The 19382-nt window shown below is 45.6% G+C and overlaps 1 protein-coding gene across 1 annotated transcript in view; it reads left to right on the plus strand.

The window, feature by feature from the left end:
• ADAMTS12 (ADAM metallopeptidase with thrombospondin type 1 motif 12) overlaps positions 1-18019 on the plus strand; it is a 284339-nt gene extending 266320 nt beyond the window's left edge. Inside the window, exons 21-24 of the mRNA XM_008692662.2 lie at positions 1279-1455; positions 4386-4529; positions 11318-11471; positions 16540-18019. Of these exons, the coding sequence (XP_008690884.1) occupies positions 1279-1455; positions 4386-4529; positions 11318-11471; positions 16540-16718 (654 nt within the window). The 3' untranslated portion in view covers positions 16719-18019. The remainder of the gene's footprint in view (positions 1-1278; positions 1456-4385; positions 4530-11317; positions 11472-16539) is intronic.
• The last annotated feature ends 1363 nt before the right edge of the window (positions 18020-19382 follow it).

Here is a 19382-nt window from a genome sequence, read left to right on the forward strand (position 1 = left end):
TTAAAGAGCAGTAGCAGGTAATGTGAAGGACAGAGGGAGGAACATTCAGGACATAAGGACCCTAGGGACGTACTCTTAACCCACAGAGAGTCTGGGGGAAAGGGCTGAGGAGCACAGGGGTCTGTCCCCATCCCTCCTACTCCGGTCCCCACCTGAGTGTGGATGGTGACAAGACAGGCCAGGCAAGGACAGGACCAGGAGAGACTAGGAGGCAGGGGCAAGATGAATGGAAGGGATTCGGCGGGCACTAGCATTCTAAAGACCCTGGGGACTAAGGCTTGGAAGCTCGAGTTATGATCAAGTAAATCTAGGTGGAGAATGGAGTAGCTTCCGAAGTCCAAGAGGTCAGGGAGTGGGTCTACTTCTGAACAGGCCATGGAAACTCTGGTTTAGGGGCCTCTAGTGCATCAGTGTTTATCATGACTTCAAGGAGTCAGCAGCCTGCAGGTGAACCATGCTCTTTCCCGAGACCCAGCAGGATGCAGGGGCTGCTATGCAAGGTGTGGGCTTCTGGGAGGGGGGCAGTGAGGAGGGCCTCGTAATGGCTTTCCATGAGCCTGTGCTGAGCAAACTCTCAGTGATGAAGGCAGATGATGTCGGCTATGGGACGAAGGATGGTGGTAAGGCCAAGCACAGGGTTTGCTCACTTGCGTGAGTCAAACCACTGAGCAGTGATTCCGATTATTTCCCTCATACAGGCCCTTCACTTGACAAAGGGTAACCCACCCTGCCTTCAGAGTCATGGAGCAAACAGGTTTTCATCAGGATTCTGTGGGAGAGATGAGTGTAGCTTTGGCAGAGACGTGCCCTTGTGGGCAGCCTCATTCACCCAGATGACTACACACCAGAGGGACAGGCTGCCCACTGAGGCAGGCGCTGGGCCAGCAGACACCCAACCCAAGGGTCCGTGATCTTCACCACAGCCCTGGAAGATGCAGTTATTATCCCGGTTTACAAATATGATACCTGAGGCAGAACGTTTCTGTAACTTGCCTCAGAGCTCATGACAAGTGAGTGACAGAACAGGACTTGCCAGCCAGTTCTTATACTTCCCTACCTGTGTTTTCTGACATGGGCAGCTCCATCTTTGGATGTTGCTTGAGTGACTCCCTCTCCAGGGCCTTTGAAGGAAACAGGTCACTTAAGCTAGACTTCACCCTTCTTCGTGACTGGAAGCCTGGGACCTCATGGTTCTCTGCAGAATCCCCTGGAATTCAGGGGAATGAAAGCCTGATGCCAGGGACTCAGGTATCCCCTTTTGTTTCCCTCTCCATGCAGTGCTCCAGAAACTGCAGTGGGGGCTTCCAGATCCGGGAGATTCAGTGTGCGGACAGCCGGGACCACCGCAGCCTGAGACCAGTTCACTGTCAGTTCCTGGCTGGCATTCGTCCCCCCGTGAGCATGAGCTGCAACATGGAGCCCTGTGAGGAGTGGAAGGTGGAGCCCTGGAGCCAGGTATGGTCTCCAGATACATTAGCCACACAACCAGGCAAATGTGAATTTCTGTATTACCTTGTGAGTCTAAAGGGTCTTGCCTTGTGAGGGAAGACCACACGTGCATTGTGACAATGACTGACCTTCATTCAGTGGCCCAGCACTGTATGGAGGAGGCCAAACAGGTCAACTTGAAGACCATGTTGTGTGGTTTCAACTGTGACAATTCAGTGTTTTAGCACAACCCAGTCTCCCAGTGGATATACTGGGCAGAACTGGGGTCTGTGTTGGGGAAATGCGCACAGACCACTCTGAGGAGAACCATTGAGGACAGACCCTCACATGCCTCTGCTAGGCCTCTGCGGTTGAGCTGGGGCTCGTGGCCAGCTCCTTTCCACACACAGCATATTTTAGAGTTCCAGCTCTCAGTTCAATGCCCAGATCACTGTTTACACAAATAAACGGAAGTGTGTTTGTGCCTGTGTGGGTGTCCTCTGTTTTGTGAGGGCCCAGGCTCCACTGGGTCTTTGCCCTACTTCAGTACATGAAAGTAAAGTGACTGCTCTTTGGTCAAGTGTGATGATCTCATTTGCCAATAGGCAAATACCTTAACAGCTCCAAAAACCATATCCATGGGTGGTAGAAAGAAGAGGAAAAAAAGAACCCAGCATATTTTGAGTGTGTCTACGGGCTAGGCATTTTGCCTACGACACTTGGTTTAATTCTCACAGCAACCGAATGGTAGGCTTTATTAATTCCATTGTAGAGGTGAAGAAATTGAGACTCAGAGATTAAGAAACTTACCTGAGTTCACACAACTAGAAAATAAATGGTGGAATATTAGTTTCAGCACGAGGCAGACTCCAGTGTCTGTGCTCTTTCTACCACAGAAATTTGCCCAGCAGGCATTGAACAAAGAGTGAACTGAGGAGAAAGAGGGAATCGGTAACTATTTCTGGGGGTCGGGGGGGGAACCAACCTTCCACGTGCCCTAGAAAGGAAGGTGGTGAACCACAGTGTAGGACAAGAGTTAGTGTCATAGCTTACAGAAGACTGGATCCCCCCAAAGCCACTTCCTGTCTACGTGTCAAGCAGCCATGCTGATTCCTGAGGCTTTGGGCCAGTACCTGGTGCTTTCTGGGGCAGCAGCCCCCACTGTCCCTTCTTTCTCCTCCTTACCTGCTCAGCCCGAGAGCACATCAAGTGCCTGCTACTCCCATGCTCTGGACCTAGGCCTCCAAGTCTTCCACGTACGATGAGCCTGGTGACAGCTTTCAGAATCCAGGAATTTGCAGAGGAGCCTTGTGAGAGAAATGCCATCGGCAGGTTTTTAAAGATGAGCAATCATATCTGCTTTCTGGGTATGAAAAAGACGTGTTCTGGGAGCCCCCGTCAGGAGCTGTTCCCTGAAGGGCTCCCACCACCCTCCTTTCTGAAGTAGTACTCTGTTCCGGGCAAACCACACAGTTGGGAGACTTCCCTCTGAGGGAGATGGAAAATGCAAGAATCGATCTGAGGGTCTGGGCACCCTTAGCTTCTTTACCCTGAGTACCCAGGAGTGCATGATGCTGCCTTGTCCGCGCACACTAGCAGACTGCCATCATGGGAGTATTGTGGGCCCCTTCGGTGTGTCAGCTGGCCCAGACTTCCAGCAGGGAGGAAGCATTTCAGCTGTGGGGATGTCTCTACAGGAGAGGCTCTCAAACTGTAGCGCACTTTGGAATCACCGGGGGGGGGGGTGTCAACACACAGATGGCTGGACCCCACCCCCAGAGTGTCCAGTTTGGAGGTCTGGGATGGGTTCAGAACTGTGCATTTGCTAAAGTTGCTGGTCCAGAGACCACGCTTGGAGAACCATTGGTGTAGACTTTCTTCACTTCCTTTCCTGGAGATTACATGGCCAGGTGGCCCTGAATATATGCACACCTGTAGGTGTGATGACCTCACATGGGGGATGCCTCTCTTCTCTCCTCATATAGGGTTAAAAACAGAATAAATGGGGAAAATCCATGTTGACTCTCAAAGTTGGAATATGGTGAAAACAATAGATTAGTTCTTTTATTGAGCAGAAAGCATTGATTGCATGTAATTATCCTGTTTTCTGTGGCACCACCACTCACGCTGTGCCTGATGCGATGGGCAAGATGTTGCCAACCGCAATTATTTTGTTGTTGCTGTTGTTGTTACCATATCATAATTAAGATTTTTCAAAGTACTCTTCAAAGATTCTTGGTGGATAATGTAATTTCCTCCTAGAAACCTTAGGAAAATGAAACAACAGATCTTATAAAATTCTACTAGTGAGCAGAAACCTGACACATTTTAGAGTTGTATCCCTTTAGGAATTCAGCTTGTCATCTCAAATTTATTTTTGTGAGCATTACATTCAGCGTATCAGACCCCGGGGCAAACCTATCAATTCTCCTATTCCAAGTATGGACAAATTTAATTCTAAAGCATTTTGTAGTGGGAAAGGAAGACTGAATCCCATTTTAAGGGGAAATAAAATTCCATTGCAAATGTGTGCTTCCTGTTTGGACTGTTGGAGCTGATCATAACGAAAACGTCTATGTTTTACATTTTGGTTTCCAGATACTCGTGTCAGAAGGCAGAACGCAGATAGCATGTCGTCCATTCTGGAATGACCACTCATTTAGGTTTTTAAACAGAATTCCTTCTGTGTGACATACTGTTTTACACTGAACTACGTGGCATCTTCTGATTTTTTTTTCCCTCCTCTTCGTATCCTCAGAATGTCCTTTATTAATTTCCTTCTCGCTCTTAAATTTTTGTTTCGCCACTGTTAGGTGGTCATTGTGAAGAACCTGGCACAGATTCCAGTATAGACACCAGCACTGTAGACAACAAAAATGATAATAAAAAGGTCTTTCCTTATCACTGAAAATGTCACCATGTGATTTTTATCTAAACTTGTCCCCGTTCTACATCAGTGTTCCCGGTCCTGTGGAGGCGGAGTTCAGGAGAGAGCAGTGACTTGTCCGGGAGGTCTCTGTGACTGGACGAAAAGGCCCATGCCCACCGCGACCTGCAACAGTCACCCTTGTTGTCACTGGGCCACTGGGACCTGGGACCTGGTAAGAGTCAGTTATATTCTCTTCTACTTATTTTAGTCTTTTAAAAAATAGCGTTTGTTTTCTTTTGATTTCAAAGGTAAGATATATTCATTGTCAATGGTCAGTGTATCCATTGGTTTACAGAGTGTTTCTATATATTTTAGTTCTGGTACCCTTCTGCCATTAATGCCTCTAAGTCTGCTAAAAGTTAATCTTTAATTGACGTGTGGTCAATGTGTACTGTCTTGTGCTCAGAAGAGAAAAGTTCAAATACTGTCAAAAGAAAATAGAGCAAATACCAATATTATCCCAGAGGCACAAAGCCCAACAAAAGGCAATTTGGGGTCCCAACACCTTGGATCCTGGGGCTTTTCCTGAAGCAATCAGGAGTTGATATGCCCTGAAGCCTGAAGCTTAGCCTGATTTTGTGAGTTTCAGATCTTGTCAACCCTCAGATCAGTTTGCCAGATGGCCAGCCTGTTTGATGGAGAGACAAACAAAAAAATCAACCTGCAAATGAGGTAAAGATTTATTGTTCTCACAAAGTTTACTTGTTACATAAATAACTGTATCAGTGATGCTGAAAACAAAGAAAATTCTCCCATAGACAGATTCTGCCATCACTCTGATTTGTCATATCCTGGATTCTCTAGAAAATAGAGTCTTAAGGCCAAATCTAATACTTTATTAGGAAATACAGTGTCAAGGAAGTAGGAGTGATAGGAAAGAGGAAGGAGACAGGGAAGGGGGGGAATCAAATGTGAGGTGGTACATTACCAGACTGACCACGTGTCCTAACGGACTCCTGCTTGGGGTCAGGAACAACTGGTTGCTCACTCTCAAAAGAAGGCCTTCTAAAAGCTGTGTGAACTACTGCCTTTTAGGGTAGTTTGTCCAGGGCCAAGAAGGGAGGAGATGATCTACTGGCTCCTATCTCTCGGGGCTGGGTAAAAAGTCCCCTCACAGATGGCCTCTATCCCCTGTTGTCCTGGGTTATTCATGTGTGGGCACTGGGCAGGCCCCACCGTGTCTCACGTCTCAACAAGAAAAGCCCAGGGTCAGGAGGTGAGAGGCACACAGCATGGACGTGGGGGTGCAGGCCAGTGGGCTGGGCTGTGCTTTCACAAAGTTGGTTGCCACCTCAGGAGGATGGACCAAAGGCCAACAGCAGGGAGCCAGGGGGAGCCAAGAGGATCTGATACACAAATCCCTCAACCATTAATATTTTTTCAAGTAGCTTGTTCTTGTATGAGTGTATTTTGATAGTTATAACACAGGCCAATGCAGTATTTCACCAAACGTAATGCCCAGATATTTTTAAGCTGCTATATCCTTATTGATTCTCATTGTTCAGAGCGGCGTGGTTGCTCCTGCACCCCCGTGACCAATTCACAGGCTGGCATGTGCTCTTGAAAAAGGCTTCTGCTGGTACATCCAGCTCAAGGTTGTGCTGGTCTCTTTAGTTCTGGTACCCACTCAAATCTAGGGAGAACAAGATGATTCATTATTGCTAAAGGGACATTGTACATGAATCATTTAGCCTGCAAATATATAAAAAAGTGCCTTGCTTATCATTTTTATAGCTTAAAAAAGGCCCCGTAGCAAAGAAGAATGATGTCAGCCACTTCATTAGATAGACAGGGCACATAGTACTTTCTGTGAATTCCCGATTTTCACTGGTGTCTAATGCTGATTCATGATGAATTGCCAAAGGAGATACTGGTGTCAGGACAAACTTTTGTTTATGCATCCCGCTGAACGGTCCGCCAGGGCTAGCACCCGGCTCTCACCCTGTCCCCATGGGTCATGGGAACAATGGAAAATGTTATGTACAATTGTAATTTTTTTCATGTAAATGTAATTTTATCACTTTATACTTGGGCATCTTACAATATCTCCCTTGGAAAATGATTCCATTTTCCGTTGAGTAGAAATTCAGTTACTCCAAAACCAAATTTCTTCATCCATCGTTGATTTCAGAACCTGAAAAGACGATATCCAACAAATAAATGTGTTGGGATTAGGCTCTTCAAAAATACTCAGTCTGGGAGTGCCGGGGTGGCTCAGTCAGTTAAGTGTCTGCCCTCGGCTCAGGTCATGATCCTGGAGTCCCAGGAGCGAGCCCCACATCGGCTCCCTGCTCAGCGGGGAGTCTGCTTCTCCCTCTGCCTGCTGCTCCCCGAGTATACTCTCTCTCTCTCTCTCTCTGACAAATAAATAAATAAAATCTTTTTAAAAAATATCCTGGAACCTGGATAACAATATAAGCATCATAACCACATCACATGTGACCATTAGAAGAAAATAATTGATATAACATGAACTATCCCGAAAATGTTACAAATTTGGGCCCCATTCGGGAACACAAAATCCCACAGAAGATTAACAACTACAGATGGATGTTTTTAAGTCTGTCGATTCCCTGAGGCTCTAGTACCTTATTTTTCATTATAAAGGAAAGCTCAACAATATTCTTTCTGGCAAGAAAGATAATGATAGCCCAGCAAATACTACAGTAATGATGTGTGAAGCATATCCTGCTCTTAGGGAACTCACTGAGAAGAGGAAATGACCAAAAACACCCCCCTTTGCCTGTAAGAATGCAGTCTGCTTCTCATTTTGGCACTTAGGTAGCATTCAGGTTGTAAAATGAGGTTTTGTGTGGTTGTTGCTCTTCAATTTCCAACACATTTTTTCAGTTACAATCATCTGTTTCAAGTTAGAACAGAAAGCATTAAAATCAGGGAAAAACTTAAAGTACATAGACTGACCTAGCAGTTCTACTTGCAATAATTTAGCCCGCAAATATACTATCAAACATAATCCTTTTGTTAAATTTTTAATTATGTTACGGGGTTTTTTGGTTTTTTTTTTCTTTTTTTTTTTAAGATTTTATTTATCCATTTGACAGAGAGACAGCCAGTGAGAGAGGGAACACAAGCAGGGGGAGTGGGAGAGGGAGAAGCAGGCTCCCAGTGGAGCAGGGAGCCCCATGCGGGGCTCAATCCCAGGATCCTGGGATCACACCCTGAGCCGAAGGCAGATGCTTAACGACTGAGCCACCCAGGCGCCCCTATGTTATGTTTTTTTTTAATTTTTTATTATGTTAATTCATCAAACATAATCCTAGATGATGATAAAGATGTTCAATGCCATGTTGTTTGTCATAGCAATTCCTAAAAATAATCTCGTATCCTCTGATAGAACTGGTCAATCTATTACTTTGTTATAGTACAGCCCTTTTAAGAATGAGGTAGACCTATATTTCTGAGTTGTAAAAATTTCTAACAACAGAAGTTCAACATTTGTTTAGAGAATTAGAGGTAACTGCCTCTTAGGGGTGGACATGAGTTAAAGTTTCCCTGGAAGAGCCATGTGTCAAAAATTCATCAATTGTGCAAATCAAAGAATAGGGGGCATGAAGGGTGGCTAGCACCTACCAAGTCAGCCTTTAGAATTGCTTTTGACCTCTAACGCCTATCAGTAAGTGAAAAGGGCAAATCCTAGAGCCCAAGTACCACGTGCAGATGGGTTGAACATATACATTTGCCTCTGTTCCCCAAACTGCATTAAATAGAAGAGATAAAAAAGTAAAAATGCCGCAAATCCACAAAGATGAGAGGACAGGAAACAATATCGGAGAAGGAGTCAATAAAATTTTGGGAGCTGGAAGTAGATAGCCAGACTTATAGTTGACTTAGCATGCCAGAGAAAGCTGAAAACTGTTCATAGCAGAGATTTCCTCTGAGGCAGCAGTGGGGGGGGGGGGGGGGGGGTTGGGGTGGTGGTTGTAAAGAGAGGCAGTTAGTTGGACCTTTAGATCTTTCCTTCATCCTGACTGTAGCCTGGAGGTCTTCTCGCTGGAGAAGTAAACCAAAAGAGACCTTGGAATCTGTCACAGTCGGTCGGTGGGGACAGAAGAGCTTTTCTCACCAATGATTAAGTGAAAAAACACGCAGTAAATAGTGCCCTCCTTTCCCCAACAGAGCCCCACAAAGGCAGGGGACTGGGTTAGCCTCAAGAGAAAAAAACCTCACATAATAGATCTCTTCCTGATCCCTTATAAAAAGCCACCTTTCAGTAACTGCCACCCACGAAATCAGTCAGCTCAATGGTACCTCATCGAAAGTCAGTAGCCTGGGATTACTGGACGTTTGGAAAAAATCTGTCACACCAAGGACAAAATAACAAACAGAACAAAAGAAACTCCAAGGAATAGAGACCTTGAAAGAAACATTGAACCCCCCCCAAAAAAAACTGTAAGTAATCTCTTCAGAGAAACAAGAGACTACATCCATGACAGAGCTTCCTAGCACAGCTATATAAAAAGAATATTCAGAGAATATGAGAAAAACTTAAGAATTTTTATAGTAGCAAAAGTAAAACAATAAGTAGAAGGATTGGGAAATAATGTGGAGAAATCTCTCAAGAAAAGGAGAACAAAGACAAAAAGAAAATATGATAAAAGATAAGAAAAGTAGAGGGTCACACCAGGAGATAAAACATCGAAATAAGATTCCAAAAAGGGAGAATGGAGATGGGATAGAAATGAGGCGATCCAAGTATTAACAGAAGAAAATTTCCAGATTTGGAGGACATGAAGCTCCATGCCCACTCAATGCTATAAGGAAAAGGAAAGTCGGGAGACAGGAGGACCTGTTTCTACACCAGCAAAAGCAGAAAACAAATCTGATTTACATGGTTGTTACCAGGACTGAACTCGAGGGTTATCTCCTGAGCACTTAGAACTGTGTCTGCCGTGTATTGGTAGTAAGTGCAAGAAAATTATTCAGTGAAGATGCTGCATTAGTTCCGAAACATCCAATGGTTCCTCCTCTTCATATTTCTCCGTTCCACCCACACTGGTTGAGTGGTAGCAACACCAGAGTTTTATAGCTGCCCACAGGCTGAATCTTTGCCGACCATCTGCTGAACCCTGCGAATCAACATTTCCAAACAGGCCAGTTTAAGCTGAAGAGAACCCTTGGGCTCCGCTTGGACAGGGCATCCAGGACGGGGTGAGACTAGTGTGGGGTTCAGCTAATCAGCCTTAGCCCCACCCCTATTTTGGGATGCTCAGTTCTGCGCAAAGATTCCTTATCGTAGCTGTTTCCAAAGAAGTGGAACTGAGCATTAAGAGAGATGTGCCTTCTCTCTAAAACCCCAGACTCACAGTCTGCTGTTAACAAAACCCAAATCAGCAGCCATGCTTCCTGCTTAATCCTCCAGTTAAGTACCACACAAATTCACGCACCTTCTTTATCACGAGTCATTTTCATTTACGAATAAATGCATGGACAGTGACCTCTCTGGCTTATTTTTGGGCTTGACTTGGAATTAGTTCTTTCACCTTAATCTCCCTTCCCCAAGGGGGCCAGGAGGACTTTCAGCACCCAGGACCGGCCCAGCCTGGCTCCATCAGACCCTTAGGAGCAGAAAGCAGGAAAGGAAGTCATGTGTTCTTTATCTAACAACCTTATTTTCAAAGAAAGAGAGAGGTTGAGCGAATGATCCAGGACAATATGAAGTGAGTGGAAAAGCCCATCTCTGGAGGTCGGGTCCAGGACTCTGTATCAGATTCTGGCTTGATTAACCCCCCTTGCTCTTCCCACTGTCCTCTGCTGCACACTTTTATTTACTCAGGATCAGCTCAGTAGTTATTTCTTTCTGGTTTCTGCTCTCTGGGAGGCTTTGATTATATAAGAAAGATAAGGCTAAAAGTAATAAAGCATGAAATAGATGTTAATCATTAGAGTATCTGGGGTCCACAATAACTAAAATGTGGAAGCAACCCAAGCATGCATCGACAGATGAATGGATACACAAAGTGTGGTATAAACATACAATGGGTATTATTCCAGCGTAAAAGAAATGCTGGCGTGTGCTACAGTACAGAGAAAACTTGGAGACATCGTGCTAATCGAAATCAGCAAGGGCCAAAGGACAAATATTGTATGATCCCACTTATATGAGTTATCTACAATAGTCAAATTCATGGAGTCAAAAAATAGAATGGTGGTTGCCAGGGGCTAGGGCTGGGAGTCGGAGATTGGGGAGCTCTTACTTAACGGAAACAGTGTTTCAATTTGGAAATATAAGAAAGTTCTAGAGATGGTTAGAGGTGATGACTGCACCAAATTGAGAATGCACTTAAGGTACTGGACAGTATACTTAAAAAGGGTTAAAATAGTGGATTTTATGTTTTATAGATATATACAATAACAAGACTTTTTTTTCAAGGTATATGTGGTAAATTCAGACACATGTTCTCATATCCCCAGGAATCATAAGCTGCTTTCGCAGGTCAGAGAACTTCCCTTCTGCTTCTAGGCAGCCATTTCATGACATTGTGGTGCCATCTTGCCTGTGTGGCTTGAGGCCACACATGGGCCAGCCGGGCCCATTCCACATTCTCTCTCCATTCCTCCATGGTTTTCCTCTCCCATTTCCCTTTCCTCACGTCTGATTCCCAGCCCCAAATCAACATGAGTTCAGAGTAAGGGATTTCTGAGGCACCAGGAGCTAGGTACAAAATTTTATTCTATTTTTCTTGCTGTTCAACCTCTGTCCACATTCTTCAGAGAACCAATAGTAAATTAAGCCAAATTCGGTCCACAGTCAGTAATATAAACTCTTCCTAAATTCACATCTCCACATGACCAGTGCTTTATTCTCTGATGCCTTCAAGATGATTTCAGGTAATGGAGACTTTCCCCTACCTGAGCACAGTGGCGGTAGAGGTGTTTGCTAGAGCTCCCGTGCTGCCGCTGGGGAAGACTTGTGACTCTCCGTGTACCCCTCTCTTTCAGTGCACCGCTTCCTGTGGGGGTGGCTTTCAGAAGAGGACCGTCCACTGTGTCTCCTCAGAGGACAATACAACTGAAGACCGATGCCTGTGTGATCATGAACCCAGACCTCCAGAATTCCGAAAATGCAGCCAGCAGGCCTGCAAGAAGAGTGATGGTGGGTGAATGACCTTGCCGGGTGGGGAGAGAGCTTTCATAAATAAGGTGTCCTGTGTGAATCGATTGTGGATAGTTTTAGCCCCCTTTTTGGTGCCAGGAATCTTCATGCTGAAGAGGCCAGCCAGCTGCACTCAAGCAAGCTGTCAATTCGGGGAGGTTTGACTCTAATTCCTTGAGGGATTATCTCGTGCATTTTCCTATCTCGGAGCACATTCACACTGATGTCATCCTGCACAAATGAGAGTCACTTCTGCTTTTTCAAAGCTTTCTGAGAGATGCGCCAGCCTTCCTCAGGAAACCAGTCAGGTGCTGAACGGCCTTCTCTATCAATGCAGCACCACTGGCTTCGATCAGGTTCCACAGAAACAGCTCTGAGGGGCAGATCTGTGTGCAAGGGATTCATTTTGGGAGTGCTCCCAAGGAAAACTGTGAAGGAAGCAGGGGAAGCCAGACAGAAGAGGGAGAAAGCACAGCCAGGCTGCCGCTTCAGCCTGGTCCTATAGGGGAGCTCTGGGGTGCAAGTCATGGGTCAGAGCTGTCTGCTGGACTTTTCCCGGGAGCTGGACTTTCATACTCCTACACTTTTCAGCTGTTGGCCAAGGGCTACCCAGGGGGAAGGGAATTCTCAGGTGTTAAAAGCTCTCTACATGGAGAGACAAATGAGCTCCAGTAAGCTCTGGGGCGATCCTCCAAAGCCAGGGTCTCTGGGTATTAGAGGCTATAGAACAGGGAAGCGGGGACCGGGTGGGGGGGGTGACGCATGAAGACAGACCAACAAATCCAAGGAGGGAGACCCGAGCAGGGGAGCATCAGTGATGCCTGCTACATTCAGCCTCCACTTTCAGAAAGCATCCCAAGGTCGAATAGCCTATGGTCACCTTCACCATTTTAAGTGTGTTGAACTACAGCCTGGAAAGGTTAAGTGGCCTGTTCGTGAATACACGGTGGGCTGATTGCAGAGCCAGGGTGCCAGGCCAGGTCTCCTTCTCCTCAGATGCCTCACTTCCTCGGGGGTGGAAGGAAGCCAGCATTGGGCTCAGACAGCAGTGAGTGTGTCTCCCATGGCAGCTTCTATCTATGTGACCTTGGCAGGTTATTTAATGCTCTGAGCCTGTTTCCTTTTGGATGTAAGGAGAATAATAACACAAGCCTTCCAAAGGTATTGTGATAGATTTTAAACAGCAGGTATTAAGTGCTTTTGAAAAGAAAAAAAAAAAAGATTCATCAACAAACCAGTTCAGTTACCTCCCTTGCGCAATTTAATTCATTTCAATAGACTACGGTTTTCTTATCCATTTATGAATGGGTTCAAGCATTAATTCTAATATCCGTTCCATTGGTATTTGGGGCTTCATTGATATGTGAGTTTTCTAAATTAAATTAAAAGCCTAGAGAGAAGGTTTTCAGGCAGGGAGAGAGGACTTTTTGATAGTTACATCCATTACAAAGTAGAGAATGCCTCTTATAGATGTAGTCCCAGGATTGGAATTTAGAGGGTCAGGCTGAATTTACTGTGCCCCTAACTAAAGAACTGACTGTTAGACATCATCACCTAAGTGAAAAACTCTTGAAAGCCCACATGTTGGTGGTACACAGTGGTAGTCTTTTTCTGAAGATTCTTCAAGATAAGAGGTAGTGAAGGCTGTGGTCTGTTAATCTGTTCCTCGCCTCCTTCCAAGGACTGAGGGGACTGGCATTCAGCAGAGACTGTCGTTAGAGTTCACGCCCTGAGAAGATTTTCCCTAGAGGTTGCTTGTGGACAAATCATGTACTTATTCAGCAGATACTTGCTGGGCCCTGACTGACTACATGTAAACATAATGTCAAGCAAGAAACAAAGCTGCAACCCAGGGACACTGACAAGGGAGGTAAGGATGTTGTAAGAGTTCTTGGAAAGGGCACTGACCGTAAACTGGGGAGAGCAGGGAAGGCCTGCAGAGGAAGTGAAGATGAGTAGACAGGGCTGGCGGGAGGTTCCCAGAGAGGCTTTCAGTTTCTGCGGTCATGGCACAGGAGTCTAACTCAAGTATGAAGGTCACGGGAAGTTAGGAATGGTAGGGCTGGAGGGGAAAGCTGGAGCTTGGGAAGCATGTGGATGAGTTTGGACTTTATCCCCAGGGCAGAAGGAGCATTGGAGTATCCCAGACAGGGGTGTGGCGATGAGAAAGTCATGCTGGCTGCCATGTCGAAGATAGCCAAGGAAGACCACTCTGGAGACTACAGCTGTCCCCCAAGCCAGAGATGGGTGTGATGTAAGCTAAGGTGGTAGACGGGCAGTAGGGAGAAGGAAGTGGATTCAAGAGCTACTGGACAGGGAGACTTGGGAGGACTATTCCTGGAGGAAGAAGAAGGAGAATAAGCCCAGATTTCCAACATGGGCAGCTGATTAGAGGAGGCTACCATTCACTGGACGTCCTACGCCCAGCAGTGGGTTTGGGAATGAAGAAAGGAAATGAGTTCTGTTTGGGATGTGTTTATTGATGGGCCCATGAATCATTTAGGGTCCATGAATCACACCTATAATCATAGGTTTCAACACATATGGGAAGGCCAGGAGGGAGATTTGAGCTGGAAATTCTGAAATACACTGAGGGAGAAAGTGCTTTAGAAGTGACTGTCACGTGCATCTTCTTTCTGACCAAATTACATTTAAGGGCGGCCATTATTGACCTTACTTGAAACTCCAAAAACTACCTAGGGCTCATTTGCGGAGACGTTACTAATTTTTAGTTTTCCAGACTCTTGCTACTCAGAGTGTGGTCTGTGGACTGGCTGCCTTGGCCTCACCTGGGAGCTTGTTAGAAAGGCAGGATCTCAGGCCTCACCCCAGACCTACTGAATCAGAATCTGCATTTAAACAAGACCTCCAGGTGATATGTGTGTACATGAAAGCTTGAGAAGCCCCCTGTTCTAGATCAAAGGGCCAATTTGAGACCCTCTTCCCTTCATGTCATCTCATGACCTTCTATCGTACCATGTTTTTAAAATGTTAAGGCTATAGAATCCATCTGTGTTGTGTTGATTTTTACATAATTGAAGCAGCAATATCGTCCTGGTTGACCATGCCCAGTGTTATGAGCTGTTATTTTTAAATTCTATATACGTGGTCTTTAACTGTTTTATCGCCGGACAGTGCAATCTTCAATAATCAAAACCAGGTTAAATGCATACTTGGTATTTTTTTCTCTTGAAATCTCACATTGAGAAGTTGATGAGTAACAGCTGGCTGGCAATGGCTGTAAATAGCAATGAATTCCACTCATCAACAATTATCAGGGCAGCAGAAGTTAATTACTAGCTTCTCTTGAAGGCAGAGCCATGCTTACTCATATAGAAACAACGTGAAGAGCAGCTTCAAGAAATTCCTTGATTTTAAAAACCCACCACCCACCCTTACCCCTGTGCCCTCTAAAATGCTTTGAAAATAAATCACTCAGTGCCTGGAATCTTGTCAGCCAGCCATCACAAAAAACATATGCCCTATGTCCATGTTATAAGATCAGATATGAATTCCTCATCAGGTTTGCTTTCCTCCAGGCCATTTTACTTCCTTTAGATTCCATCTAAATTGTTAATGATTTAAATTCTAAATCAGAACTACCATTTCCACAGTAAAGACTGTAAAACCCTAAGTAGGTAAAAAAAAATTTTTTTTTAATATATCCAGAAATATTTACTGGTTATTGAGTATATTCTAGTCATTACATTCACCATAATGATTTAAAAACAAAAGCAAAACTCCTAGGCACCCCATTCCTGGGTTGGTTTTTTGTTTTTGTTTTTGTTTTAATTTAAAGAATGAGGGTGTAGAGAAGTCAAGAAAAAGAATAAGGAAAGTAATAAAGACAGTACCTAGACACCGAGTTGGTACAAATGAACATTTGAGTCAGCAAACTTTCTACTGGAATATACTTCCAGAAGAATAGGATTTCGTGTTTTCATTTATTCGGCAAATACAAGGGATCACAAGATACTTCTCAGACAAGTGCTAAAAACCGAGGATGCAGAAATGAGTATAATACAGCCCCTGGCCCCAGGGAACCCAAACTCTTACAGAAACTGTATTTGTCAACAATATTGAAATTGTTTTGCAACTTTCTTTTGTGGGCAAAATATTATCCTTTCAGCCTAGACACAGCTGACATCAAAGAAACAAGCTTCCAACTGTCCCTTTAAATTTCCGAGCTTGGTTTCTGTTGAACTGGCAGAGGCAAATTGGGATCTCTTCTCCAGGTTGCCCCTAATTATAAGCATTGTGTGTGCTTCGGCTGGGATCCAGTTCGCTGATGAGCACAACAAGCCTTCATTGTTTTATAATAATAAAGAGAACAGTGCAGTGCCGCCACGCCATGACGTTGGGCTCATGGTCATGGTCATGGTCTAAATGAGCTGCCAAACACGGGCCTGGAACACGGGCTCCCAATTTAGGCCACCACTATCCTCCACTCTCCCTTCAAGTCTCCCACTCGCGAACAGGAGGACCGCAGGACCCAGCATGCTCCCAGGGCTCTGAGGACCACTGAAAAGCAGGGTCACAATCTCATGGTTCCCCAGATCAGGCAAGAACACCAGGTGTGGCTGAGCATCTGTTGGTCCCATAGGTGTCACCTAACCTGACAGTTGGGGACCCTGTGCTGAGCAAGTGAAGATGCTGTGTTCAGGCAAGATCTGTCCGTGACCCCCTCCTCCCCCATCGCCAGTGCAAGAGCTTCATTCCCCTGGTGGCAGAGTTTTAGGGGCCCTGAAGCAACGTTCAATCCCAGCCACCAGCTACATACCAGCTCTGCGATATTGGCCCAGTTACTCAGCCTGTCTGGAACCCTATGTCTCTAACGCTGTTACACGGGAGTGAAGAACTGTGACCGATAATTCAGTTTAACACAGACACTTTGCACAGTGTCTGTCACATAATCAGTGTTCAGTGGATGTCAACTACCATGAATTATTACGAAGCCTTTCTGGGTAGACACGTAACATCTTCCATTAATAGAAGTCGTGCTCATTCACTTACAAAGGATAATCTTTGTTTTTTGTCTTGTTTTTCTTATGTTTCTCTCCTTCCACAGATTTACTTTGCACCAAGGACAACTTATCAGCCAGTTTCTGCCAAACACTAAAAACCATGAAGAAATGTTCTGTGCCCACTGTGAGGGCCCAGTGCTGCCTCTCCTGTTCCCAGACACACATCGTCCACACCCGAAGGCCAAGAAAGCCACAGTTGCTCAAAAACCCCAAAGCATTCTAAGTGTAGACAGGAGCCGGCCCCACCGCAGACTGCGGCAGCCCGCCGACTGACTCTCCCGCCTTCTAGCCCCAGGAACCACTTCACTGAGGTTTTTCAGGTCCAGCTTTGGCTCAAACAAAATCTACTGTGTTGTATTAGCCACAAAATGCCCTTGCAAAAGGCATGGGCCTGCGACGCTTGCTGCTCCCCGATAGGCAGGTGACATAGCCCGGAAATTCAGGCATCTCCCGGGGTGGGCTCCTGGTAAAGGTGCCAAATTAGGTAAGTCAGTGACATGATATCTTCCCCCCCCTTAAAAGTAAAAACAAAGACCCCAGATTTTTCCCAGACTACCTCAGGAGTATCAGGAAATAGAACCACATGCATCCAGGGAACAGTCCTATTAATTTACCTTGGGGAGATCATCCTTTTTTTCCTCCCTACGTGGGGAAGCTGCTGTTTACTATGTCATGGGGGAGCGTTCAGGAGCATTCCTTTAATCACCCAGGCAAAGGGCCACTTTCTTCAGTCATTATTCAGCTGGGGCAGGGAGAGAAAGTGCTGGCTATATCCCTCAGTCTCCATAGACTAGGTATCTGGGCTTATTCCCGTGCCTGCCTGGAGACACGAGAATAAGAGGAAATGGTCAGAAACAGTAGGATTTAGTAAAGGTAAGGGATTTAGCTTAATTATATGGAAGACATTTCTGACTCAAGGGTAATTTCTATGAAAACTCTTGAAAAGGAGATGAACAGAAATCAATTTCTTGCCAGTGTAAGAAAAGAAACATGGACCTTTATTTTTTCCACTTTCCTGGCAAATACCTTTCCTTTGGAGAAGAGCAGATGAGTCTCCCATCTGACTTTTCTCCTCCAGCATGTTCCCTGCCTGAGTCCTCAACTCAGAGGGCCAACCGTCTTTCCAATGCTGGGGGTTGGCGCACAACAGCTGTTAAAGCCAGGTGCGTGATTGCAACACACCCCACACGCCCCAAGGACGGAAAATGGAGCTCAAGATTAAAATATCTCTGAGAACCAGGTAAACCGTATTAAGTACAAAAACTTGATACAAATGTCTAGTCTTGAGGAAAAAACCCCACAACTCAAAGTGAGATTCAACCTGACCCCAGTACACCCAATAGTTACTTTTGAAGGTCTGTTCCTTAGGGGGAGCAGGCAAGTCAGGAGAGGCCAAAATAGTGACATGAACGTGAAAATGCTTATTCTGGGTGTTCTCACCACCCATCAGGAGGCTCTGGTCTCAAATACAAGGCACCTTTCCTAGTTTGGAAGGGGAGGCATTTACGTGAACTGAACCCAGACAGCGAGGATGGGTGGGTGGGTGGGTCTCTTGACGGAGGGGGAGGCAGGGATGGGCCTTCACTTCATGAGCAGCGTAGTCCAGACCCAGGCACAGGCAGAGTGCAGTTAAACGAGTCACCAAGCACAGCGCCCCCTAGCTGCCTTGAGTTACCTATCCGTTCAGCAGAATGGTGCTATTGAAAACCGGTGCTAATATCTCGAAGGTGGCAGAACTAATAGAAACACACAGACAGATGTACAAGTGGGCAAGTCCGTCTGCATCTGTTACATGTATAATGGTGTTGCTGGCCAACACCAGTTCTATTGCTTGGACACTAGAAGCTTAACATTGTTATATGATGTGCGTTTTTTTTTTTTTCTTCTCCAAGCCATCAATGTGCATTGTTCTGATGAACTCCTGTGGAAAATAAAACACCGGGGTTGGGATAGAACTTAAGAAAAAAGAGAAATAGGACAAAAATAGACATGTTTACCTGAAGCCAGGGAGTTTATTTCTCGATGATGACGTTCTTGTATTCTCTGTCTTTAAAGGCAAACATTGCTGGCTGATGACAATCTCTGGTGAAATGACAGTTTTAGAGAGAAGAGGCTTAAATGGTTAGTGACATGAGTGCTGGAGGAGAACCTGGTTTTTTCTAATGAGGTAGTTCGCAGACACTGCCCCCGAGGTGGACTGTGGGCTTTCGGGGGCCGGATGTCATCATCGGGGCTGAGTTACCTCACCTGTGGCCGTACTAGCGGTCAGAGGCTTATCCATGTCATCAGAGACCTGAGTATGACCAGTCTTTCAAAACTCGGGAACAAACCCAGATGCCTGCTGCCCTCAGCACACTCAACCAGGCCAGATTTCCCAATACACAAAATGGGCCACGTTATTTCTGACCCACGTGGTGGAGAAGATGATAGACATGTGGGGAGGGTCCTCCCAGATACTCCATTCTAGGACTTTCCCCCGTTTCTCAAAGATGGGAAATTGGCCCCTAATCATGCATTACACACATTCCCTTCCTGTGTGGAGGCTGTGTTGTGGGATGTTGTGGCACCGGTCCTTCTGGACTCCAGGATAGAAACAGCCCTTGCCGTGAGAGTCATCTGGCACAGTCGTTACCTTGACAGTCACTTAGCCTTGGGTCATTAGGGTTTTGACAGGTCCCTGTGCTTGTGATCAGAGAGGGGAGACTCTGAAGACAAGAACCTAGATGGTGTCGTTACCATTTCTTCGATGCTCACAGGGGACAACACGAAGCAGCATCACTGGTTTAGTTAATGCACATCCTCTTTCCTTCCCACCTTGAACAAGCAGGTGAGAAGTGTAGCAAGACACACTGGATACCCATCTACCATGAACCAGAGAGGCCGCCAC

Source organism: Ursus maritimus, unplaced genomic scaffold (assembly GCF_017311325.1).
Source record: "Ursus maritimus isolate PB19 unplaced genomic scaffold, ASM1731132v1 scaffold_15, whole genome shotgun sequence".
In the NCBI taxonomy this organism is placed as follows: Eukaryota; Metazoa; Chordata; class Mammalia; order Carnivora; family Ursidae; genus Ursus; species Ursus maritimus.